Raw genomic sequence first — 26,825 nt, 5'->3', positions numbered from 1 at the left:
GTTTCTGTGTTCCCCAGTTTGACAATAACCAGAGGGTCCTCTAGGGTAGGGCCCTCCGGTCCCCCTCAGTCCTCTTTTATATGAGCAATCAGTTTCTCCCCTTTCTGACCACCTTTTCCATGTTCATCACCCCTTCTTAGTTCTGGACACTGGTTTTTCCAGTGACCAAATTTTTGCAAAATGTACATTGATCTTTTCCCAGTCGGGGTGGTCCCTGTTTCGGTGGACCTTGCCCACGTTTTCCTTTTTCTCCCTCTTTTACTACTGCTACTAATTTCTTCATCCCTTGTTTGTATCCTTCTTCCCGATTACTAAAAACTCTCCAGGCCTCGTCCAGTAAAGCTTCTAAATTCCGGCTGTTTGGACCCCGGATCTTCTGGAGTTTCCGCCTGATGTCTCCTGTAGACTGTCCTAAAAATAAATTTATTAATTGCTGCATCCCTTCATCAGATCCAGGATCCAGGGTGGTGTGTCGGCGCATTGCGTCTCGCAGGTGATCTAGAAATTCAGGTGTTTGAGAAGGGCCCTGTTTGATAGCATATAAGGCTGACCAGTTTATGGTTTTGGGGATTGCTCTTTCCAGCCCTTTTACTATCAATTCCTGGTATCTCTTTAACCATCCCAACCCCTCATCTTCATTAGGATCCCATTTTGGGTCTTGGAGGGGAAATATATCCTTAACATCCTCCTGTGTTGTTCTGCAATCATCCTCGGCCAGATCTTTAGCTACTTTCAAAACTAATTGCTTCTCACTTTCTGTTAGGGCATCAAGCAGCAGTTGGAGGTCTGCCCAATCAGGTAAATGCTGCTTAATCATAAACTTCATTTTCTTAGCAACCCCTATTGGATCACTTCGATAGTCCTTAGCACACTTTTCCCAAATTTCTAAATCAATCGTGGAAAAGGGAGCCTTAATCAGTTTTGTTTCTCCATCAGAGGTCATTGTTTGTCATAGAGGTGGTTGTATGACCTCTCTGGTTTGTTTTCGGGTCCTTAATGCTATGGGTCCTTGTGGGGGAAGTTTGGCAGCTGGTGGGGGAGGTTCAGGTTCATCCCACTCACTGTCACTGCTAGGCAGTGGTGGATAAGATTTGGATGGTTCCCTGGGTTCAGGAGTGGATGGAGAAACCCCTACCTCAGCTGCTGTCCTTCCAAAGGAAGATGAAGCTAGAGATGAAGCGGGAGAGGTTGGAGTTAATGATGGTTCTGAATCTGCATCCCCCACCACCCTCCTCCTTTCCTGCTTTTTAGGGGGTGGTTTAAGTATGTCTTCTGTCTCTTGTTCCAAAGCCTCTGCTTGGTATACCTTGTCAGGATGTGTGCACCTCTGATTTATTGAGCAGGTACTACAACACCATTTGGGCTTCACTTTAGTAACTTTATGGTCCTTTTCAAGGGCCAATACTAAAGGATCAGATGGTGGCCTCATTCCACAATCCCTTTGCCACTCAGGGTGATCCCTAAGAGTAAAAAACATATCAGCATAAGCCACTTCCTGCCACATTTGTTCACGGCATAGGAAGAGCATTAGCTGCAATAGTCTCATAGTACAGTGTACCATTTGCTGGCCACTTCACCCCCTCTTCCAGCCTATACAGTGGCCACCACTGTGTACAAAACTTAACAAGCTCCCTTTTGGTTTCTGTACCCCCATAGCCCACCAGTTCTTTCCAGTGTGTTAAAATACATCCCAGAGGACTGCCTTTGGGAATCTCTTGACTTTCACTTGCTCCCATCCTTAATATCCCTCTGGTATAAAGATATACTGGGCACTCTTCACCCTAAATATTTCCACTGGCTTCCCTATATCTCCTGCTCCTGGGCATATACTTTTACTGAAGAATGAAGCAGGGTTTACACACACGCACACACACACCACGGGAAGGGAAAAGCTCCTTTTTATTTTAATCTAAAAGGAAATAACACAGCACAGTCAAACAAATTGACAACACACAGACTTGTCCCTTCTTCCTTGCTTAAGCTGCTGATTATAAATTGCTATCGAACCAAGTCCTCTGTTATACCTTGCACTGGCTATATTGCAGCTAAAAATGCGCTCAAAAACTGCAAGCAGTTTTACACATACTGCACCAAGCGTACAGTTAAAAACCTAGCGCAATTCCTGTCGAGCTGTAATTAGAGTATAGATGGGGCTCTTGCAGAATACCAACTAATATCTGGCTTCGGCCAGATGTTAACAATCCCAAACATACACACTCAACCAAAAAATTTTAACGAAGTCTCGCCGTAAGCCAAAGGGCTCAAGCGGAGACACAGCACAAATCCCTCTGCAAGAGAGAAGCGGGGGGGGGGCGACCCCGGCCCCACACTGTCCTGCACTCCCCTGCGGCCAGGAATCACCAGTTCCTAGTTAAAATACCACTCCACACACACCAGCAATCTCAAAGCCTCACAAGCAATCAAGTATGTTTCTTCGCAGTCAAGTCCCCACAATCAAAACCTTTTCGGGTCGAGCGGGGCTGGTAAGACACAGCGCAAGACAACAAAACCTGGATCCTTCCGCCGGTTACCAAGGTGATACCGGGCGTAATTTCAAACCTTTCACACCACTCGTTCCTTCACACAAAATAAGCAGCTTATTCACTCACAACTGTCTTCTCCACTTAACAACACACTGGTTAAAATATCATTGCCAGCCACACAAACAAAACTCACACACAGTACTTCCCCGTGGCACACATTCCAGGAACTGTGTAAGCACTACTTTCGCAAACACCGCTGATCAGGCGGGGGTTTTAAAATTCTTTTACAACTTTAAACATACACCACTCCTCCAAAACACGTACAGCACGCTACCAGCACACCCCAAAACCACACAAATCAAATTACAAATCCTCACAAGCTACCACACGTACAGCACACCAGTAATTTCCACAGTGTAAGCATGCAAACTTACAAAGATCGTTTACACTACAGGCACATCCAGCGCGCACGGGCTGCAATTGCGATGTCCTGCAACCCACAGCGGGACCCCTCTCGTCCCAAAAACTCGCGGCTGAGACCCACATGCAGCTCACCAAGCCGCTTCTCAGCCTCAAACCAAGCCAAATGGAGCCACTACTGCTCCCAGAACACACCAAAACTGGCTGTCCTGTTGCCGCTGCCCCACCCCGGGACACAGGCTACAAACTCCTGGTGCTGTTGCCAGCACCACCACAAATACCAGACTCCGCGGAGCTTACAAAACCCAATCAGGCTTCTGCTTTGCATAAGACGTCTCTTATGACTTATAAGCTGCCTCTATTCAAAGGTACCCGTTTCCAATATTTATTAAACATACCTTTTTGTCCGTAGTTTTGACAGGTCCTGGTCTTTCCCCGGGGTGTCAGCGGGGCCGCGGGAGCCCTCTTCCCAGAAAATCCTGGGTGGGCGCCCAGAGGGGTCCCAGACCCCGATGGCCCCTCGGCCAGAGAGAGCAGTCTCCTGGCTGGCTCGCCAGATGATTTATTAAAACATGAATATCGATCTAATATCAATATCCAACTCTGACGGACAAAATACTCTCTAACAGTTAAAGTTAGAAAGTGTATGTTTATTGCGACGCCGGGCAGCGCGTGGAATAGCTCCCTAGTGCACACTGCAAAGATCACAGGTAATTACAAAGCCTTTTATTTACAAAAATGTTGAATACACAAAATACAAATGCATATTCATGCCCCTGTCACTTCCTCTTCTCCGCTTCGTATGCTAATTGACAAAAAAGGCTATTAAGCATGCTTAGTTTGTTCCCTGAAATGGGTCGGTGGTCCTTTTGTGAGGAGTGGTCACCAAAAGGAGGAAGTAAAACGAGTCTTCCTCGTTCTAAACTTTCAACCTTTTCAATGCAGATGTGATTGATGGATGGTAGAACTCCCTGTTTCCTGTTTTCCAGGACTATTTCAGTGGGTTCAGGAGGTCTGGTGTTGTACTGATTAGTTTCTCTGTTTGACAAGCAATGAGTCATTAAATCCGGGGTAGCTTATCTTAAATCTGGTTTCTTTTAACCATCCTCTAACTTTTAACTGATTTCAGCAAAGCTTATGTATTCATTTCAGCTAAATCAACAACATCTATTGTTAACTGTAACCTTAGCTTTTCTCAAAGCTTCAAAATTAGTGTCTCATGATGTTGAAAATTAGTCTCAACTCTTAAAAATCCTAAAACTATATTAAATCACATTACCCTTTGTTCTTTGGGGAAAAAAATCCTCCCAAACCAAAAATACATTAAAAGGAAACGCCTTCTCATCTTCAAGCAGAACAACCAGAACACATGCTGAGTCACATCCACAGGAGTTTAGTTTACCAAGGGATAAATAATTCCAAGTTTGAAGAGCAATTATATGCCATTTACTGACTTTAACATCAGCAGTCCCACAAAGGCATTAAAGCTCTGTGCGTATATATGACCTTTTTTACCTAACTGAATACATGTGGGTTGCACAGGACATGGCAGCTTGGTATTACCGAACCAGATTTTAATGTGTGTTGGCTCACCTTTAGCCTAGATCTCAATCTTTTAAAGCCATATTTGAAACACTGTTCTTCAGTTGAGCCCAGGCCATCTCTGTAAACCTCTAATGTTTTTCTGGCTGTGGATGTATTCATGTTGAGGTTTTTAAATTCAGTTATGACCTACTTGAAATATGTTGGTTTTCTTTTTCCAAGAAGTTTGTAGTTGTACTCAAATAAGGCTAAATTGTGTTCAAAAGCATGTTTGAATACTCATTTGTACAGTTAGGCAGTGTTTCATGTTAAAACCTTTTTGAAACTTTGAATCTAAGAACTATGTGCTTAAACAGCAACTAGCAAAGCTATGTTGTTGTTCCTGTAATCCCCTGAAGGTCTGGATCTATCACTTAAATACAAGTGATGCTACTTTTGTGGAGTATAATTAAGGTTTTAATGCTCTAGTGAATGATGAGCTACTGTGCAATGGAGGCAAAACCAGGCTTGGGATTACTTGTCCTACTACGACTCAGTGATGATAAGTTATTTGAATGGTGATGTGGCAGGTCAGTTCTCCAAGAAAGGAAGAAAAGTATGAGGACTGTAATATTCCTATTGCTGTGTTGTTTGTTTGCCTAGTTTTCAGTATCAGTGACGTCACTGTGTGCATTTCGTCAATGTAGCACAGCTATCCTTGAAACACCAGTAGAGGAGTAGATATAAAAAGACACCAGATAATGCACCTTCATAATTTTGCAGTTGATAAATATGGAAATAATGGGAGCTGTAACCACTGTCATCTGTTCTTACATCAGGAATTTTAGTATAAGCAAAACTGTTTTTGGAGACACACTGATGTTTTCATGCTTATGAACTTGTAAGTCAAGGAACTTGATTTGTTTGTTTTCTGGAAGGTATTTGAAGCAGTGATAGCTTGGGTAAACCATGACAAAGATGTAAGGCAGGAGTTAATGGCACGTCTGATGGAGCATGTTCGCCTGCCTTTGCTTTCCCGGGAGTATTTAGTTCAGGTAAGCAAAAAGGAATACTAGTTATTCTGCATGTGAATATTTCTGTTCATTATTTTAATGTCAGATAGATAAATTTAAACAACACCGTCATTAGTATGTTAGTGATAGTAAAAGTAAACAAACAGCCACTACCACATACTCACGTGTACATACACACACTGAAGTGAGGGGTTGCCATGTAGAGGATGATTTATGTAAGTCATTTATTTGTTTGGCTGACTGCAATGTCATACCCCACCAGGAATCTGAACAATGCAATTCGCTGAGATCAGGTTAGGTTTCATTTGTAATGCCATCTTTTGATAAAGGATTTCTTCTCATAAGTGAATTTTCAACTTCAGAATTATATCTGTTGTTTAAGCTGCTTAGGAATTAATGATAAAGGAAGCATTCTTTTACCTGGTTCAGATAAACTACATTTTTTAAAATTTTATAAGCTCATTGGGATATTTTGGTGTCAGGTCAAATATTTAAGATTGACAATATGAGTTCAGTATTAACATCAGTTAGTAGGTATTAGTAGGTTGGTAGGTGTTTATTTTAAAAATTCTGGTTTTGTGGTAAAAAATCTCCAATTTGTCTGGGTTGTTTTGGGTGGGACTTGGGGTTTTTTTGCTATTGTGTTCTGTTGTGGTTTTTATTGTTGCGGGGTGGCTTACTAGTTTGTTAAATTATTCTCCACTACTCCTGCCTTAAAATATTCTGTACTGTCTGTGTTTAAAAAATCAAGAAGTGTGCCCAATTGTAAGAAAAGTGATTTACCTTGCCTATCACTGTTCCACTTGCTAATTAACAATCAGCATATTTTTTTTGTGACTTCACACTTCACATTTCCAACACAAATTTGTGTCCTACTGGTTAAATTTTAATCTTAAAAATTACATTAATTTGCATTTGTGTGATAGATCATAGGCTTTATTACACTTTGGATTGTGATTTCTGTTTTACTTCCTTAACATGCTCAGACCTTGTTAAACTTGTATTAATAAACAGAGAGTTGAAGAGGAAATATTGGTTAAGAACAGCAGTGCTTGTAAAGATTTCCTCATTGAAGCTATGAAGTATCACTTGCTACCAAGTGAGCAGCGGGCATTGATGAAAAGCACACGGACAAAACTGAGAACACCTGCTAGCCTTCCAAAAGTAAGACTCTTGTTTTTCCAATGTATTTACTGTTTCAAACTGCATTTAAAAAACTTTCATGAGAGCATGACTGTGTCTTGGGAGATTCCTGTAAAAAATTTGCACCAGAATTATTTATCATAAAAATATAACAAGAGATTACCTTTACATTCCATCCTACTTATGATAAAGTAAGTACTTATGATATGACACATCCTCCCACCTACACAGAGAATCACCACTACCTGCCCTCCCAGAAAACATTTTTTAATAAATGCATCAGCTTTTGAGAAATATACAATTATGGAGAAGCCTGTTGAAACAACAAACCCCCCCCAAAACCCCAAACCCCAAACCAAAACAAAGAATGACTAAAGCTTCTGTGTTGAGATTTTTTTAATTTAATCTTTAGTTTATTTTAGCAAAAACCAAACATTAGATACTTTCTTCTTTACAATAAAATAAAAAAGTTTTCTCTTAGTATTGTGAAAATGGCAGTAATGGAATAGGAGATTCAATTCATCAGATTTAGCACATTTTTCCTAGAAGAACAAGATAAGGCTGTTACATGATGGATGGTCACAGTTTCATTACACATCGTAAATGGTGAATTGTCAGACCTGAAATCACAGTAGGATGTGAAGATACAGCAGACTCCCTCTTTCATGGGAGCTTTACCAAGATTCTGATTGCTTCCTGCTTTCTACCCTTGGTATTTCCTTGAGACAAAATAATTATAAATTACATTCATTTAAAAAAATACCTAACAATTAATTTTGCCTGATTCTCAAGACTCAGATTTCTATAGGAAAGCCATCCATCAATTATTTCTTGTACAGAAGCTTGCTTTTTTTTTTTTTTTAACACTTTTTTTATCTTTCAGGTGCTCTCATATATGCAAATAACTAACAGTTATTATTATTCTCTTCCTGTTAGTTGATGATGGTAGTTGGGGGACAGGCGCCAAAGGCAATTCGCAGTGTTGAATGCTATGATTTTAAAGAAGAACGCTGGCATCAGGTAGCTGAATTGCCTTCCAGAAGATGTAGAGCAGGTAAGTGTGCCTAATTTTTTGTTGTGGTTGGTAATGCTTCAGAATTTAGGCAGTGTATGTTCTCTGGAATGGTACTTGAGATATTTATCGAAGAAGGGCTGCCTTGACTTCACTGATCTTTTGAATTACTTGCTATCTGGAACAATGCAACTTTGATCAGTTGTGCTTAATTTGTGCTTCAGTTTGCAATCTGTAGGATAAACTGCTTTATTACCTCCCACAGGAACAAGGGATAAATAAATCTAAATATTAATGCATTGTAATAATGACTAATTTTGCTATTAAAATACCCTAATATTATTAAATAATAGAAAGAATGTGAAGAAGTGATCATCCACTCTCAAACATGAACATGTGATCTTAAAGCAGCTGAGTGACTTAAGCAAGAAAAAATTCAGCAAGCATGGTATTCAGGAATGGGCACTGTTAGTAGCAAAAAGTGTCAGAAATTCTACAGCTTAATCTGAATGAAGTGTGGTTCTAGGGGACTGTCAAAAGCACGACAAGTATAGTGAATAGTGTAATTTGTGTCAAGTATCTGCATACTTAGGACAGTAGAGAATACAGTTGATTGGCAGAGAGACTCAAACACTCATCTTTCCTCCCCATTTTTCCCTGCTCTAGGAATGGTGTACATGGGAGGTATGGTTTATGCTGTTGGTGGTTTCAATGGCTCTTTGAGAGTTCGTACAGTAGATTCCTATGATCCAGTGAAGGACCAGTGGACAAGTGTTGCTAACATGCAAGACAGGAGAAGCACACTGGGAGCAGCTGTATTGAATGGCCTTCTTTACGCTGTGGGAGGATTTGATGGGAGTACAGGTATGTTTGCCTTAGACACTTCTGAATAGCTTTGACTACTCTTAACATAATTGTATCAACTTTTAATGCCTCTTTTTGCTGATACTTGTGAAAGCAAGCATGAGGGTAGCCTGGCATCTTGTGATGTGGAATGTGCTTAAATGGTCACATCACCCTACCTGAACAGTGAACTATTTCCTCCTCAGAGTTCAGGCTTAAAGACTAGTGAACTTTTGGCAAGTTCATTTCCATTATTCCTTCTATAATCAGAGTCCTTAACTTGTGGAAGATAAGAGAGAAAAATTATCTGGTCTGTTTCATCCTATTTGCATAGGAAATTTATTTTTGCATTTTCATGTAGTGTAAATAATATTACAAACAGCTTTTTCTGACCTGTGAGAAGGCTTTAGACATACACTGTTCATTCTCGCCTTAGATGCATTAAACGATTAGTGTAGAAGTGATCTTTTTGCTGAATAACTTATAGAAACATGTAGGAGAAAGCATGTGACTTAATTAAAAAGAAAGGAAAAAATACAGGGAAGAATTTTTCACAGCTCCACAAAAGTTTCCAGTAATTTGCCCATTTTCAGACATAAAGAATGGGCTGACTGTAATTGTCTATCTAAAGGACAAAAAGTTGTGCTTTTTTAAGATGTTATAATTTGAATTTTCAGATATGAAGAGTTTCCTGAAAGCTAGACAGTATGTTGCACCTAGATTTATAGAGAACGTGTTATATTGTTTTCATAGGTTTGTCATCAGTCGAAGTTTACAACTTAAAGACTAACGAGTGGTTTCATGTAGCTCCAATGAACACAAGAAGAAGTAGTGTTGGTGTAGGTGTTGTTGGAGGTAAGTTGACAAATGATATTGAAAAGAATGGAAGCAAATGCAATCATTTACCCTACTAATTTTTCTTACTTTTGAAAACATACTTCAGATTTATGTTTTTTGCTCAACCTTGTAATTCAAATAGTATGAATAATATGTAATCATTCTACTTGTGTCTGACCAGTTTTTAGCATAGTAGTTTTAATTTTTTTTTCAGAGCTTCAGCTGTGCCTGAGGCCAACTGAGGAAAACCTTGCTAAGCTCTAGGTTATGTATGTCAGCAAAGTCAGAGAGCTGATGTGATGACCTTATCATTTGGTCTTTAGTGATGTAGCACTGCTGTATTGTCAGCTCTGTTATCTGTGGCTGACCTTGCTGGCTGCACACTGGGGACAATCCCAAGGTCAGTGCCAGGAAAACTGCTGACTTTTCAGTCAGCTTGGTGGCGAATAGCCTGGATGTCATTTGCACAATGAAGGCCTGGCCTCTTGGACCTTAGAACAGTTTTAGGGGTGGGTGTGTGTTTTAACTGCATAGGAACCAGTACTGTTTCTAATCTGAAAATGCAGACTGTACAAGTGATTTTCATCTCAATTTCTGGTATTTCTAGGAAGCCTATTTGTGAGCTTCCAGTATCAAACACACTTGAAATAGCTTGCTTTTGAACAATGCCTAATTAAAAACCTTACCTTTGTATTTCAGCTATCAGCCAATTTAAAATCTTCTAACTTGCATTGTTATTGTTAGATACTGGGTGCCTTTTACATCCTAAAAATGACAAGAGCTGTGGCATGCTCACTTAAACTGTTTACAGTATAGAATCTCAGTAAGTGATTGACAGGTGCTGATTAGTAGCTAATTGGAGAGCGATGCCTTCCTCTTTGCCGGTGTGCCAATCCCTGTGTGTGCATCAGCAACTGGCTCCTTTGGTTCCCCCCAGGGAAGCTGTATGCTGTTGGTGGCTACGACGGAGCGTCACGGCAGTGCCTTAGTTCAGTAGAGTGCTATGATGCCAATTCCAATGAGTGGAGCTATGTTGCAGAAATGAGCACGAGGCGGAGCGGAGCAGGTGAGTGGACAAGGATCAGCTGTCCTTGCAAAGATGAAAATTTGTGGGTTTAAAATGTATATAAAAATATGAAAGGTAAGCTAAAGTCTGAATCTAATGGAATGTGCTAGTCCTAGATGACTGATAACACAGCAGGTTATAAAAACAAAACTGTTCCACAGAGTAATATATAGTCTGTTAAGAGTAAATATTTCTTTGTTTTTTCATACTTTCATATACCTCCTCTTCCCACAACTTCTCATGATTTTTAACATATAGACTAATACTCATGGATTGTAATAATCACTATCACCTCAATTCTTAAGTATCAAAATCTATACAGCAAGAATGAAAAAAATGTCTTTTCTACCGAGATCTCTTTGCCAGTTAGGGCTGATTATTCTAACAGTGTTTTCAGGTTGATTTTGCGTGTGAATTGTGACTAGGTTTCCACCTCTTTGGAGGACTTGTTCTGCATTCTGATTCACTGCAGGAAATTTTGTCCTTGTTCATTCCTAAGTTTGTATTACTGGTTTCATCCTATTACTTCCCCTTATGTACCCTTTATTTTACCTTCAGTAATTCTTCTCATTACCTGGTGTTTACATCCTCTGTACATGAACAGCCTCCTACATGTTATCCTTCCTTATTGTTTAGCCAAGGTATATCCATTTATTTCTGTATAATCTTAAAAATCCCTTTTTTTTGTGGATTTCTTTTTTCCTTCTTGCAATTCTGAGTGTGTATATTTCTCTTTAAAGACATCTTTAAAAGTGCCTGTGGTATTCCACTTTTGTTTAATGAAATGATGCTTCCACAGCTCCAAATTGACTTTTCATTATCTATTAATATTATGGCCTTGAATCTCATTTACTGTTTACTGTCCTCTATTTGTCTTTTGGTATTTCAGGTTTTTTCAACTCGCAGAAGTTGTTTTATTTCTCTAGATGCGTTCCCATGGACTTTTTCAAGTCAAATTCCATGATATTACTTTCTACATTTATTTTTTAGTAGTTAAGTCACTTTTTTTGCCAAGTACTTAATGGCGGTTTTTAGCAACACCCTTCAAGTATCTACTGGTGATTGCCTTAGTGTGCTTCATAATGGGAAGAGATATTACTACAAATAAATCTGAATGGACTTCTAGTATTCTCAGTATATGATTAATAATTATCCCAACTTCTCATCTTACCTTCCAACATTCTTTGTTAACTCTGAACAGTTTTTACCTATATAATAATGTTTAAATTAAGTTCAAATAATTTCAAAAGAAATCTATCAAAGTACTAAATTCGTTACTAAAATTAAGATAGTCTGTGATACTTCCATCAGAACCTTACAAGATCAGCAAGCTGATAACTCTTGTTACTAAAAGTCATGTTTAAATTGTATTTCTAAAATAAAACTGTCATGTTAATAAAGGAAACATGATACACTGTACCTCAGAAAACACATTTGTCTTGTGAAACTTCTAGTACCTCAGTCTGTCCTTCTTGGAAATAAATTCTGGATTAAAAACTGGACAGAGTTGCAGTAAGAGTACTGGAAAATTATCCTGTCTAATATTGGCAAGTTTTGAGGAAAATATTTATATTAAATGGGAAAGTTACAATTATCATTATAAAGACAAATAGTGTTGGTGGTTTGTGACAAAGTTGCATTTTGCAGTCTGCCTGCATACATTTTGTTTCAGCATTTGAGGTTTGTTTCTTGATACTCTGTTTTTGCAAACTGTTGTTGTGCTTGTAGCCTATTTATATAGTAGATGTTTTCAGATTTTTTTAATGTCGAATTTCTTCTACAACTCTGAAATTTAGTTCCTTAAATATACTAACTGCTGGGATCTTCCTGCCCTTCTCCTCTCTTCCCTTGTCCCTGTGTTGCTTACTCAACTCTCTCTGCCTTTTACCTGGTCAACTGATAAAAAAAAAATGGAGAGGAAAACTAAATGTAGACAGTTATTCCAGATTCATATAATTGAGTAAAATAATCAACATTTTTCTGTGCCACTCTGTTAAATACGTGAAAAATTATATTTCTGTATGGCGGAGGAGTGAGTGGTAATGTGAAAATCATGACTGTTGATTGAGCTTGGCTGTAGAGGCCAAATAGCCAAACCCACCAGAACTGCTTCAACTGGCAATCAGTCCTGGTGGTGTTATGGGGGCTAACATAACTACAAGTTTCTGTATTAAACGTTTGGATGTCTGGTCATCTCAAAGAACTTAAGCTCAGCTCTTCTGTTCCTACTGCTTCAGCTTCACTCAAAAGCAACTTTTCAGAGGTTAACCCTCAGTTACTCTTCTTTAGTACCCACTGCTTCTCAGTTGATCAATACGGGGACAGATCTGTTTCCAGCAACATATTGGGAGAAGGAACTTCAGATCCAGATATAGGCCATTTGGGAGGGCTGAGAGATATAAGACAGGGTCCTGAAAAATGGGCAGGAAAGAAATAAAGACAGGAGAACTCAGAAGACGGCAACAAGAGGATACAGACGGAAGGAGCAAGAAATAAGGTAGGACCTGGAAACTGGGTGTGGGATTAAGGGAAAATGAAGCACCATGGAGGAACAAAAGACATTATTAAAATTAAGGAGCTATGAAAGAAAAAAGTGGCAGTGTGGCAGAGGGAAAGCTCTACACACTGAATAGGAAGGCCAGTAATTCTATTGAAAGCATGGGTGGGGGGATTTATATCACATCCAATATTTAAACTGAAAAGCATAGCCCTCCTTCTAGCTCTGTAATGTTTAATTCTATAAAAGATGAATGTTGTACTATCTTGTCTAATAAAGTGTGATCAGAGTGGGAGAAAGAAAAGTTGTCATACTATACTGTGGCATGATAGCTAGAAAAATAGCAATTAAAGAGGAATTAAATAAACCAGGAAGGATATGGAGAAATGCTAGTAGTGAATATCACTGATAAAGCACTAAATAGCATGATTTATAAGTGTCCTATCAAGAAGCTATTTTTCAAATTTACAGTACCAATTAGCTTCCATGTTTCCTTCCTCTCTTCTTTTAATTTTTAAAATCAATCTCTTTAATAAGAAAATTTAGTCATTACAGCAGGAGTCATTTCTCTCCACTTAAAGAAATGGCTCTTGAATACAAATTTAGTGATATATTTTAAAAGATATTTCAGCTGGTTATTAAGGTCTCAGGGTTCTCTTTTTTATTCTTTTTTTTTCCCCTCGTTTTTGTTTTTGACCTCCAATATTTTTTTTTCTTTGAGGGAATTATCTGATTTTTTGCATTCATATTTGTTGTGTCCCTTTAAAAAGATTTTAAGTGGTTCCCTTTCCATTAAATACTTTATGAGCTATATTTGCAAATCTGTATCTCTGCTTTGAGTTTCATAGTCTTAAATGTGGCATTTATTAGATTTCCCAGTATACTTTCATAGCAGTGCTTTTTTAGTTGTCTTTATGGTCCATCACTCAGAAGTTTTAATGCAAAAAAACCCCCAACGTTTCTGAAATTTATCATGTTTGGGTTCTAATAATGCATTATAAAGGAAGGAATAAATAAACAGGCATTTCTTTCTGCTTCCCCCATTTCTATCTTTTCATGTGCAGCCCAAATAGCAAGTAGATAGAACTAGCTTTACTCACTCCTTTATTCCAAGCTCACAGATTGATTAAATTTTGTTGTAAAGTAAAGGAGACCTTAGGATTAAAGGACACCCTTTAATATCCTTTTGGATATTTTGATAACCGAAGCTTGGTTCAAAGACGCTTGGTGTTCTTCAAATCCCAGAGAAGGTACTCACTGCTAACTGTTTTTTTGTTCCATCTGTTTACAAGGTATTCCAACACTTCAGTGGAAACTTCCCTACTGTATAATGTCTATCCATTCAGCTTTTATCCTCTGTACTGCTCAGTTTTTACTTTCTAAAAGTTCACTTACACTTTACCATCTTGTCAGATTTCTGTTATGCTGGCTGAGCACATTGTCTCATTTACTGTCACTTCTAATTAGTCCTAAATTTCAACAAGCCTCATTTTCCTGCACGTCATTTTTTGTCCAAAATTTTCTAAATCTTCTGTTGCAGAACAGCTCTGGTCTTTGTATGCTGCAATATGGTAGATGGGTATGCAAGGCATTTTATCAGTGTCTTGCTGTAGTTACTGTCTCTCTGCTTTAATGCATCCTGACTCAAATGTTTTCTGAAATAGTTTCCAACATTGACTTAATGAAGGATTTATGTTAGCTGACATATTTGTTGTTTCTCCTTTGTATCATTCAAATAGTTTTCTGGTTAATTCTGTGTATTTTCATATGTTTGCAGGTGTTGGTGTGTTAAACAATTTATTGTATGCAGTAGGTGGTCATGATGGTCCTTTAGTAAGAAAAAGTGTTGAAGTGTTTGACCCCATTGCCAGTACCTGGAAGCAGGTTGCAGACATGAACATGTGCAGAAGGAATGCAGGTATGTGCAACAATGACTAAAATTGTGCCAATGTCGACTGTGAATGGCATGTATCTGGATTTCTGCTACTTTCATAAGAAACATGCTTGGGGGGGTGTAAGTCAATTACTAATTTTCATTCTGGTTTCCTGCTTTTAGGTGTTTGTGCTGTAAATGGTCTCTTGTATGTAGTTGGAGGAGATGACGGTTCCTGTAATTTATCAACAGTGGAGTATTATAATCCAACAACTGATAAATGGACAGTTGTGTCATCTTGTATGAGTACAGGAAGGAGCTATGCAGGTAAGGCATTTAGATAATTTTAATAGACTTTTTAAGGTATAACATTTGGCAAAGCATCCAAACAGTCTTGTCTAAGGTAAAATCTAAGATGATAAAATGGGTAGGAAGAATCTGATGGTACATTTTGAATGATGACTTCAAATAATTACTCACTACAAGGAAAAAAGGGATTAAAGTGTATTCAAAAAGGATTTAGCACATAAGTGGTGAGTCAGAAAGATGATTCTGGTATGACCAGTTTTTTTAACAAGAATACATGTGTCTCAGTCTAAGGGGTTCAATTCTGAAGTTCTTTCGGATTTGATATTGAGAAAATGAGCTGTTTCAGGAATCTTTTCCTTCAATAACTGCAGTTTTTCAAATGGGTTATTTAAGTGAATGTTAAGGATATATTTCATTGATAGCAAATTAAACTTGATTAGTGGCAGGTTTTTTTCAAGTCAGAAACTTTCAGAACTTTGCACTGATTCAGACAGCTTTGTGTCAAAGAGAAATGTGGGAAATAGGGAAAAATATGTACATTGTTGTTGGTGCACAGTTAAATGCTAATTGCAACGTGTCATATTAAATTTTCCTTTTTGTGATTAAAAAAAATATTGCCTAAATATTTATCCCTTTTTTTTCCCCCTCCCTCTAGGTGTTACAGTTATTGACAAACCATTATGATCAGTAAAGGGATTTTGAACTTGATTATGCACTAAAAGCAGTCTTCAACAAGTATATTTGAAGTGACTGAGTATCTAAGCACTTCTCTACTTGTAGCTGCACCTTGAGTCACAGTGGAAGATGTGACTGTCTACAATTACAGATGACAGATGATGAAGATTACTCTAGGTAGAAGCAATGGGTAGGATTATTCTGCAGTTGAGCAGAAGCTGATTGAACTTTTGAAGTCTGGTGGACCATTTTTTTTATTGCAAGGTCTTCAAAAAAACCCCAACATTTTCATAAGGACTGACTTCTGTCAGTCATGACTGAGAAATGGATTGTGAGTGAAGAATGGTGTGTATTCTGGTGAAAGTAAATTTTTGTCTTATTTTTTCCAGAGACTAATAAATATATTTAAGGAAATGAACTGTCAGTCTTCATTGTAGGTATTGAATCCCACCTCAGTAATTCAAACTGGCATGGGGTAAATTTGATTCCTTTTATAAACTTTTGTTACATAACTATACTATGTGCATATGTTTGTGTGAGCATAAGTTGCTCTCTATTGAAACTCTTCAAAACCAGATTTTACTATTTATAATTTGGCACAGTACTTTGAATATGTCAGTACTATGTTGTAAAACAGAGATGTATTTTTTGATATGTAACAATGCTTAACACTAATTCCCGCTGAAGGAGATCAGAGACGGTATAACACTTCTTGAGCAGGTGTAATTTCAGTATCTTTTAAATAAAAATGTTGTCTGTACTTACGGGGGTTTTTTTTCTTGTTCAATTTTGGTCACATTTAGATGTTACTTCTTTTTTATGTTTTTATCCAAAAGGTGATTTGGCATGAAAATAACTGATAATTTGTAGTGAATGTATGCAATTGCATTGAACTTGCATGGTACAAAAGCCTATTTATGCGTGTAACCTCAGCTTCTATTAGCCAATATCTGAATATACTGTATATGGCCATGCTTATAAAGCAGCACATTTTTATTTGTTCTTGGATGGCCTCCTTTTAACATGACCAAAGTTACTGTCATATTTGAGACATTTTCTTCAAATAAAAGTTTGTACATTGTTTCCTAATGCCAACAGGTCGCTTAAAACTTGTGTTTCTCAATACAAGTCTCAAACCAAATAATCAGTGAAATAAGCTGGGATGGGGGTGGGGGGGGGGGACGGAGCGGGGAGAAGCTTGTGTTCTAAAGGTCTGAATGCCAACGAATTGAGAATTAAGGTTTAGGAAGCAGTCATGTGAACACTGTTTTTGCCGCAGGTCTGTTTCTGAAAGCTGTGGTTGACCATGAGTGCAGAATGGCCACCACTGGCTTCCCGTGAAAGCGTCTGAGCCGTGACACTGGTGACAGGGCTGGGAGTCACGTAGGTGCCCGAATTCCATGTGCGGTGTGACGAGGTGGGGCGAGACAGAGGCTTTGAACGGGAACCTTTTGTTTAAGTTGTACAACTCTCACCCGCATGACACCAACCCGTGAATGCAGCTGTGGGCCGCTGCTGCCATGACGACACACCACCGCCGCCTGTGTACTCCAATCTTTTCATTACCGCGGGAGCAGGGAGTGGGCGCAGGCCCCTGCAGGGGTGACACCCCGTCTGTCAGCAGCCGCGCCGCTCCTGCAGGCTAGCACTTTGAGCGCGCCGACGGGGGTCGGCGGGGGCCGCTCCTGTCGGATCCCGCTCCCCCGGGCCGCTCCCGCTGCCACGCCCGGGCGGGCCCCGCGGAAGCGGGCGGTGCGGGCGGTGCGGGCGGCGCGCACGGGCCCCGTTCCATGGCGTCGTGCGCGTCACCCGGCCGCGCTCCCGCCCCATTGGCCGCGCGCCGGAGTCTCACTATCCTCACTCCACCCCTCCAGCCAATGGCCGCGCGGGAGCAGCGGCCGCGGCCCCGCCCCCCGCCCGCCTGACCCTGCGCCGCTGCCGCCCGTCGGCCAATGGGGTTGCGCCGGGCGGGGCCGCGGCGGCGGCCAAAGGGTGGCGCGCGGTGTCCGGGCAGTCCGGCGGGTGTTGCTGCACACACGGAACTGCCGCCGCCGCCGGGTGAGGGGTGAGGGGCGAGGGGCGCGGGCTGAGCGCGGCCTCGGCGGGTGAGGGGGGCCGCTGCGGGGCTGCGGGCGCCGGGGTGCGGGCTCTGTGGGAGCCCATCTCTCCCCGGCGTTCCCTGCGCGTGGGTGGCGTGTGCCAGGCGGGACGGAGGAGCCCCGGTGCAGCCCTGCCGCTGTTCGGGGGTGGCGGGAGTGGTTAAGTTGCCTTGCGCGTCCGTCCGCCCAGGAGCTCGGGCTATGAGCTGCCTTGGCGTTTGCTGCGATGCTTTTGCTGTTACTAAGAAGTGGAAACATCGTGATGCTGTTGCTAAGAAAGAAAAACAATAACTAATGTTGGATACTGGCTTGGTATGCTGCTCAATATGTGAGGGTAATTACACATCGGAATGGGCTGCTCAAGGTGGTGATGGAGTCACCCTCCCCGGGGGTGTTTAAGGAAGGACTGGATGTGGCACTTGGTGCGGGTGGGGGTGGGTCATAGGTTATAGGCGGGTCACAGTCATAGGATCTCAGAGCTCTTCTCCGGCCTGCGATTCTGTGATTTGTGTCGGATTTAGACAAAATGTACCAGGTGGGGATGGCCCAGTGTCCTCTGGCCTGTGATTTGCAAACCTGTGTGAGCGTGGAAGATGGACCTGTTAAAGGGGGCTGGAGGAGGGCACTGGAAATGGTCAGAGAACGCATCACCAAGGGGAGAGGCTGGAAAAGTTGGAGTTGTGCAGCCTGGAGAGAAGGTTCAAGGGACACCCTGCTGTGGTACATAAAGGGGGCTTTTTGCTAAGACTTGTAGTGATGAAGCACAGGGCAGTGTTCTTAAAAATGGATAGGTTTAGATTTGGCATAAGAATGATATTTTTTACAAGGAGAGTGCTGAGACACTGGAATAGGTTGAGCAGAAAAGTTGTGTATGCCCCATCCCTGGAAGTGTTTGAAGGCCAGGTGAGATGGTGCTTTGAGTCATTTGATGTCGTGAAAAATGTCCTTCCTCATCCCAAGAGGGTTGGACTGTAAATGATGTTTAAAGATCCCTTCCAAGCCAAACCAACAAGGAGCCTAGGCTATGGAAATGGCATGAGTTCAGGGCACCTGCAGGAATGCAGCCTCTGTGGTTTTGGGAGCTGTGAGGAAAAGTCCATTACTTAGGGAAAGATGGATTGTCTCAAGCCAGTTGCTGTGTTGATGTAATTTGCAGGGATTTTGGTTCACAGCCATGAGAAAAATGGGACTGGATAATCAAGAGATCATGGTTAATTAATCTGTTAAATCTTTTTTGAACCTTCCCATTGCTCTTTTAGAACAGAATACAATTATCCTGCAAAAGCCTTGAAATAAATTTGGCTAGTTAATATTTCTTTATCCTTTTGCTCCCTTGACATAATCTCAAAACCTAGGAGCTGATTACCAATCAAATTGGTTTGCCTCTCAAACCAATCTAAAGCTTTGTTCTTTTAGACTATTCTGTATGAAGAGAATCTGTCTTTCCTGTCCATTCTCAGCTTTTACTTTAAAACTAGGTAACAGCTCTGTCATGTAATTTTTTTTTCTCTGAAGATTAACTTCTGTTTATTGAATTTTTCTTAAAATTTGCAGGTTACTTACAGACAACTACAGAAGAACTGTAATTGTGATGTTTTATGATTGAACCATGGCCATGAATGACAGCATTAATATCTTGAACTCTGCTTATCTGGCAGTGGAATATATAGACTCCTTTCTACCTGACAATCCCCTGCAGCAACCATTTAAAAATGCCTGGGATTACATGCTGGATAACTACACAAAGTTCCAGATTGCAACTTGGGGATCACTTATAGTTCATGAAGTTTCATACTTTTTGCTCTGTGTACCAGGATTTATCTTTCAGTTTATACCATACATGCAGAAGTATAAAATTCAACAGGTAAGAGAAAGTTATGAAGTATACACTGACTTGTCTTTGAACATATCAGGCAGAGCATATAATCACAGTATCCTGGTTCTCAGTGTATATGGTTCCAGTTCATCTGTCATTTGGACATCCTGGAAAAAACAAAGTAAAAATATTCTGTGTATGAGGAGAGAAAGAGAAGTGGATTTTGGGGAAGAAAAGGAGTTGTTTTTTTCCTGAGGAAGGGTTATGCTTTTCACCATGGTACTATAAAGAGGAAAGGGTATGTCAGTCTTACTATTAGTAAAGTTTTATATAGATAGTTTTTATGTCAGCAGGGGAAGGTGAATGGAATTCTGGCATCTGGTGTTAGAGATGTGTCTTAGTAGTATAAAATAATTACATAGTGAGCTTATTTAACAGCAGTGTTCTTCTTCAAACTACCTCTATGCACATCCTCTTGAAAGGATTTTGAGATATTTTGGCAATGAAGAAAGCCTGGGATGGATTGCACCCTCCTAATAGGAGGAAAAGGCACATCCAGTATCTAAAGATCATTGTTTTCCCCTAGTTCATTACAATTTGAGTCAGAAATTAATAACACCAGCTTCTGAATTTGTTGCAGTAGTTGGTAGAATGTCTCCCTGTAAAAATTGAATGTTTTCAAGACAATTATTTCTTCACAAGCTTGTATCTTCAGCCTCTCTTTGTATTATTTTAGCAATGGAAATGCATTCTGTGGGGTGAAGAAGGAAAGCAAACTTGGATTGTGTTAGACTGTTGAGTATCAAATATTCCTGCTAACTATAAACACTGAAAAAACAAAAATTGCTTGGAGGTGACTGACAAGACAGCTTATCTTAAAACACAAGCCTAGAAAAATGAGGTTTTGATAAAACTGAATCCAATCCCATGTTGTTTGTGTTGCCTGAGTTAATCTGTATTTACTGGAAGGCATGTTATCTGTCTTCCAAGGTGAAATTAAACTGACTCCGAATGAATTTTTGGAGCACTTCACTTGCATGCAATAGAAACATGTAATACAATCAATTCTTTTCACTTCATTTTAGGATAAACCAGAAACATGGGAAAAACAGTGGAAGTGTTTCAAAACCCTCCTCTTCAATCACTTCTTCATTCAGCTTCCCCTGATTTGTGGCACGTATTACTTCACAGAGTATTTTAACATCCCATATGGGTGGGAAGAGATGCCGAGATGGTGCGTAGATTTTTCTGATATGATGATGCTGAGTTACATACGTACAGCTGGAGGCAGAATATTTAACCATTAGCGTTGTCAACTCTAATAGGAAATAATTTTTTGGCAATGTAAATTGTGTTTGTTAATCATCCTTCATTTGATGCTTAGCTGCTGTAAGAGCTAATTAGAATATTCTAAAATTTTTTAAATGGTCCCAAGCTGTTCTAATCTTTAGCAGAGAAGAGGGATTAGGAGGGAGTTTAGGGAAGCAAAGCAAGGTTCTTGGTGGGGTGGGTTAAATGTTGGACTTTCTGGGGGTTCTATTTATCTAAACTTTCTTATTCCTCCTAAGTGTCTCTACCTTTCACCTTGTTTTATATCATAGCAGTAAAGTTTTCCTCAAAGGAGAGAATGTACCACCTTCAGTCTTCTTTTCTTGCGCTGAGCTGATGGGCTTTTGAACAAAGCTGGATTAGCTATAAGTGCCCCCTTCTCTCCCACCCCCCACACCAACAGTAGTTTTTTATCACAGAAGGTCATCTTTCTTGGAGAGCTGGTTGCTCTCTGGTGTAGATGGCTGATGCAGCTCTTATGTTTTTTATCAAGGTCTCACAGTCTGTGGTCATTTTCTGTAGAGTGCATTTGTAATATTGAAATCACAGCTTGTTACACTAACTGTGAGTTAACCTGACACTAACTGAAGTGAGTTAACATATGCTAACTCACTTCAGCATATCAACGGATGAGCTGATAAGCACCACAGCCTTTTTACCTGGTAATTAATATTTTTACCATGTTAAAAAAGTAGCGCACTGCTATTCAGTCTGTAATAGGTATAAACATTTCTGACCATTATTGGCATATAAACTATTTTCTCTTTCAGGAGCATATGTTTGCTAGTATTTTCTATAACTAATAGATCTTCTGCTTTTTAAAGGTATGTTCTGGTTGCCCAGTGTTTTGGATGTGCAGTGATTGAGGATGCCTGGCACTATTTTCTGCACAGATTGCTGCATCACAAGAGAATATACAAATATATCCATAAGGTTCACCATGAGTTTGTTGTATGTATTACTTGATTTTTTTCTTTATTAGTAGATTTTAGTATATATTTCACAGAACTTACTTTATCTGGTTTGAAAGACCTAAGAATTTTGCATTCCTTTGACAGTGTGGTTAAAAGCCTTTTCTTGGGTACTTTGTCAAGAACAGTCGTCCATTTTGTTTCTGAAAACATCTCCTGTAATTTGATTTCATTTCAGTGAAGTGACAGATCACACTCTGGGTAAAGTTTGATCATATCTATGAGCAAGGTGAAGTGGACTTTTAAAAATGCACATATAGGTCTCATTGCTAGGGAAAAGGAAACAGTTGATGTCTGGATTTGGTTGTTCATCAGTTCCCCACCACATGGGCTGTTACCCAGAGCATATGCATCCCCAGAACGTGATCAGACAGGCAGCTCTTGCACAACCCGGGTGTGTGCATCATGTACTTGATTCAAGGAAGAGATTGCAGCTCTGGATGAGCGCCTCTGGAATTAGTATAGCCCATTGTGCAATTCAAATACACAAGTATATCTAGAGCACACATTTTGGGTGGTTCTGCATCTAGTGTGTTGGAGCTGGCACTGAGCACCAGGCAATGAACCACACTTGGCTGGAGCCAGGCAGGATCCAGCAGTGCTTGCACTTTGTAGATGATATCACTGTTTAGGTGGCACTGCCTGTGGAGCCCAGGAGTTAGAGCTGTGTGTTTCTGTGCTGCTATGTATAACCTAGACTGTGCCAAAAATGCTGTGTCAGGGATGCTTTATGCATGCTGCCAACAATAGAGGAGCTTGGTGTGGACTGATGCATGCATATGTGCAGACATCTGCAGCAGCAGCTGCTCTCTTCCTCTTGCTCTTGGCAGCCCCTCAGGTCTCTAGCTGGAGCAGCTTTTGGCCACTATTCTTGGGAGTGGTTAGCAGTTCTCACAGAAGTGATCTGTAGCCTAATGGCTGTTTCACTAAAAACTTTTCCTGACAGTAAAAAGAGATGTTTTTAAAGTATCCCTTAAGACAAAGTGGACTTCATTTTTTTTTTTCCTGATGATCTTATTTATTACCTTCAGTATTTGGTTAATTTTTTTTAAACTGTTCTCTGTGTATGGTGTTCTATGATTGTAAACTCTTTGGAATGTCTTTTTTTGCTAAACCAAATGTAGGAATGACTGGGGGGGGTGTGTGTGTGTATATGAGAGAAAATGTTTTATATCAATCTCAAAATAACATTTGAGGGGTACAAATTTATTTTAAAAAATGGTCAAAGATGAGGGATTTTTAATTATTATTTTGATAATAAATTTCTAAGTGAGTCCTGCTTCTGAGAATATTTTGGCTTCCTTCTTTCTTCTGCTTCCAAGACTGGATGTATAGCAAAGCTAATAGGAGCTTGCCAAACACTTTTAATATTCCTGAAATAACGCTTTGACCTGGGGTGATGGTAAGCCTGAATAAAAGTTTTCAATTTTTCAAATAGTAATGAAGTGTTTGGAATCACTAATAGAGTGATAATCCTTATGATCTTGGAATCCTGTTTTTCCAAAGAAGAGCTAAGTACGTGTGTTATAGCCCTTGCTCAGTCATACCATTCCCTTTGCCCACAACATTGTTCCGTTTGTCCTATTGTAGTCTTGGGTGGTAATTGGAAACGGAGAGTATTGCAAAATGGTGCTTCTGATTTGGGAGTACATAAAACTGAAAATGGTGACTGTTCCCTGTCTGTTATCTCTTTCTAGTCTCCATTTGGAATGCAAGCAGAATATGCACATCCTTTGGAAACACTCATCCTTGGAGCTGGCTTTTTTATTGGAATTGTTGTTTTCTGTAACCATGTGGTTCTTCTGTGGGCATGGGTGATCTGTCGCTTGATGGAAACCATTGATGTACACAGGTGAGATGCTCATTGCTCGTTAATAATTGTTTTTTCTCTTGTGCTGTGTCTGTCTCAAACTCACCTGTCTGCCACTGACATGGACTTTTTATTTTGCACTAAAATGCTTTTCTGTGTCTTACAAAGAATGAGACAACCTGGGGAGTTATCACTCTTTTCTGTTTTGAGGTAGTGTTAGCAGCAGGTCTTGCTGATTAAAAGAATGTGGACTATCAGCTAGAGCATCTCAAGGAGGGTTAAAGAAGCTAGGCTCCTCATTAGGATGTCTGGTTATTGATACTTGGTGTGCAAGTGATCTTATGCATATTGGAACACCAAAAATCAATTACAAAAGATGATATTCTAGCCAAGAGTTCTTTCTGTTTAATATTTTTTCATACTGTTTTCTTGCTCAAGAGAAACTTTATGCTCTGTGACCACTGGCTCTCTTTAAAGCAAATGCATAAATTTCTTGTCTCTGTAGTAGAACTGACTTATTTCAAATTTGGCTCCAAAATCTTAAGGCAAATCCCAACAGGCTTAGTTTAATTCGTCTACAAATGAATGAGCTTTTCTTTCCTGTGTTCAAGAGGCAGGGGACACTAAGTTTATTTTTGAAATTATATTATTAACACTTGACCTAGTATTTGTAAATACATTATGAAGCAGATGGTGTCTTACTGCAAGTTGAGTGTCAGGTGTTTCAGTGGAACATAAGCTACCTGTAAATTCATGGTATAAAGCATTCCAGGTTTAGTTGTTTGCCTTGTAGACTTTCCAAAGTATATGTTGTGACATACCATAAACTCATTGCTACAAAATACGAATTTCCTATTATAATTATCATTTTAGTTTGTTCTCCACATGAGGGCTTTATAATGGATTGCCTTGCACTCTCCCCACTAGGTGGTGGTAAGAGGCTTTCCAGTACTACAGAGCAAAGTAGTTGGAATCCCTCTAGAGCACACTGTTCTTCTTTTAATCTTCCTTTAATCATATATTTGGACTTTAAATATTTGAAGAACTTGCAGTAAGCTGAAAATAAGAGTAGGCATACAACGATTGTTGATTTGAGATGCTCTCTGATGAGCTGCTGTGCTGATGGCCATAGCTTGCACTTTAATGTTACTTCTTCCTCCTTCCTAAAGTCATTCATACTTAAAACTGCTAAGACAGCAGGAAGGCAGCCACTGTGATTTTTTTGTTACCTGCTTAAATTTTTTTTGTATTGGCTAGTAAACTGAGCTGAAAAGCAAGTGCCAAAGGCATTGTGGGATAATTTACAGTCATTTGGCTAGGACTGGAGGGAACTTGTTTCCAAGCTAAGCTAATATCATTGTGATTACCTTAAGACCTTAGAATGCTATAAAATATTTTTCTTTCATAAAAAATGACAAGTTACTGTCTATATTTTGTAGTTTACTTCTCAGAAAAACCCTTACCCTGGTTATTTTTTCTTTTTTCTCTGCCCTGTAGTGGCTACGATGTCCCACTGAACCCCCTTCATTTGGTGCCTTTTTATGCTGGGGCCCGTTTCCACGATTTCCATCACATGAACTTTATTGGCAACTACGCCTCGACCTTCATATGGTGGGACAGACTCTTTGGTACAGACTCTCAATTCATTGCCTATCAAGAAAAAGAGAAGAAGAAACAATGCATAACAAAGAAGAAGGCTAACTAAATTTCCAGTGTAAAAGTCAACTTTTGCATTTCTGTAAAGCAAAACAGTGATTGAGTGTTTAGCATAAATCGTGTTCCCTGGCTACTAAGGGGTAGGGAAATACAGCTAATTGAATTGCAGTGTCTTTCTAATGGGAATGTTTTCTATTTTACATAAGTACTGCATATATTTTAACTACAGATTTAAAGATGATGGAAAAAACAGCAGTGACTTGTGTCTTTTTTTTTTTTTACAAGAAAAAAATCACTTTTATCTATAATGTTGCCCGTTTTTGGATCCAGGTAGAATTATGTATTTACAATGAAGTTGGTCTTAGTTTTTTTAAATATATATTCTTAAATTTATAATATCAAATAGCAGAAGATATTAACTAGCATCAGCACTGTATTATTTAAATATTGAGTAAAAGTTGCTTAAAACCAAAACGTCTGTTACTAGGAAGCTTTGACAGGTCTTTTGCACACTGGATAATGTGAACTGCTAATAACAATACCTGGCTAAACATGAATTATCAGAGATATTCCTGGTCTAGATTTATTATTTTAGATTGCAGGTAAAAAGAATAGAAGTTTTTATTTGAAGACACTGGGTTTTGCTGCTCTCTTGAGGTTGGTCTGTCAGTGTACTTAGCATTTACATTACATTCTTCTCTATGTGTTGTAATTTGCTGATCCAATTTGTTGCTATATTTGCACTTGTGACTGATGAAATAAATGTGGTTTGGTTTGATGCATGTATTATACTTTTCATATGCTTTTAGACACAAAGCTGTGGTAAAACCATAGAGGATACAGGGTCTTACTCTTCATCTCTTTAATGAAGCATTATTTATTAGGATGGTTTGCAGCAGTGCCATCTGTTAAACTACTTACAGAGGCAGCAGTAAGAAATGGAAATGGAGGACGTGAATTCTGCTGGTTTTTGTTTTGAAGGACTTGGATACATAAGTGCTCAACGTAGCAACATCTTTTGGGATGAGTGCATTCTCAGGCTACAGCTTGATCAAGCTAGAATCTCAAAATCTACTAGAGTTGCACTGTGGAATTGCATTTTATTGAAATGGTATGCTCTGGCTCACCCCTGGAAAGTGTATGGTTTATCCCAAGTCTGTAACCTCCCCTGCAGTATCATGTGTCTGTAACCTCATTGGCCTGAAGATCTATCTGCGGCCATTTTGAATCTCTCTGTTAAAGGTGCAAATGGAGAGGGCTCGCTCTCTTTTTGCCCTGGAGGCCTCCGGAGGCTCTGCTCCTCTCCCCTTCCTTCTCCCCTTCCCTCTCTCCCCCTCCTCTCTCCTCTCCCTCAGTGACCATGCTGCCTTCCTGGGGTCGAACTCCAAATAAATCCTCATCTCATCAGCACTTCACCAGCCATCTAGACTC

The 26,825-nt window shown here is 39.7% G+C and overlaps 2 protein-coding genes across 5 annotated transcripts in view; both read left to right on the top strand.

Moving 5' to 3' along the window:
* The window catches only part of KLHL2 (kelch like family member 2), a 72,271-nt gene extending 55,463 nt beyond the window's left edge, over nt 1-16,808 (top strand). For all 3 annotated transcript variants that reach the window (XM_063424312.1, XM_063424313.1, XM_063424315.1), the window contains 9 exons: nt 5,363-5,479; nt 6,473-6,622; nt 7,538-7,655; nt 8,280-8,477; nt 9,210-9,311; nt 10,231-10,359; nt 14,634-14,774; nt 14,913-15,056; nt 15,694-16,808. In XM_063424312.1, coding sequence (XP_063280382.1) covers nt 5,363-5,479; nt 6,473-6,622; nt 7,538-7,655; nt 8,280-8,477; nt 9,210-9,311; nt 10,231-10,359; nt 14,634-14,774; nt 14,913-15,056; nt 15,694-15,722 — 1,128 coding nt within the window. In that variant the 3' untranslated portion in view covers nt 15,723-16,808. The remainder of the gene's footprint in view (nt 1-5,362; nt 5,480-6,472; nt 6,623-7,537; nt 7,656-8,279; nt 8,478-9,209; nt 9,312-10,230; nt 10,360-14,633; nt 14,775-14,912; nt 15,057-15,693) is intronic.
* Nucleotides 16,809-17,656: 848 nt separating this feature from the next.
* Nucleotides 17,657-26,172, top strand: MSMO1 (methylsterol monooxygenase 1). 2 transcript variants are annotated; one of them, XM_063424263.1, is made up of 6 exons: nt 17,657-17,771; nt 19,367-19,676; nt 20,714-20,862; nt 21,782-21,908; nt 23,626-23,780; nt 25,236-26,172. In XM_063424263.1, exons 2-6 carry the CDS (start codon nt 19,422-19,424, stop codon nt 25,441-25,443), a joined length of 894 nt encoding a protein of 297 aa, XP_063280333.1. In that variant the 5' UTR covers nt 17,657-17,771; nt 19,367-19,421; the 3' UTR covers nt 25,444-26,172. The 2 variants fall into 2 exon arrangements, with proteins under 2 accessions (XP_063280333.1, XP_063280334.1); XM_063424264.1 differs by having other exon boundaries at nt 17,679-17,778.
* The last annotated feature ends 653 nt before the right edge of the window (nt 26,173-26,825 follow it).

The sequence above is a fragment of the Prinia subflava genome (genome assembly GCF_021018805.1).
Source record: "Prinia subflava isolate CZ2003 ecotype Zambia chromosome W unlocalized genomic scaffold, Cam_Psub_1.2 scaffold_2cwr_NEW, whole genome shotgun sequence".
NCBI classification, from domain to species: Eukaryota; Metazoa; Chordata; class Aves; order Passeriformes; family Cisticolidae; genus Prinia; species Prinia subflava.
This window is presented reverse-complemented; position numbering and strand designations above follow the sequence as displayed.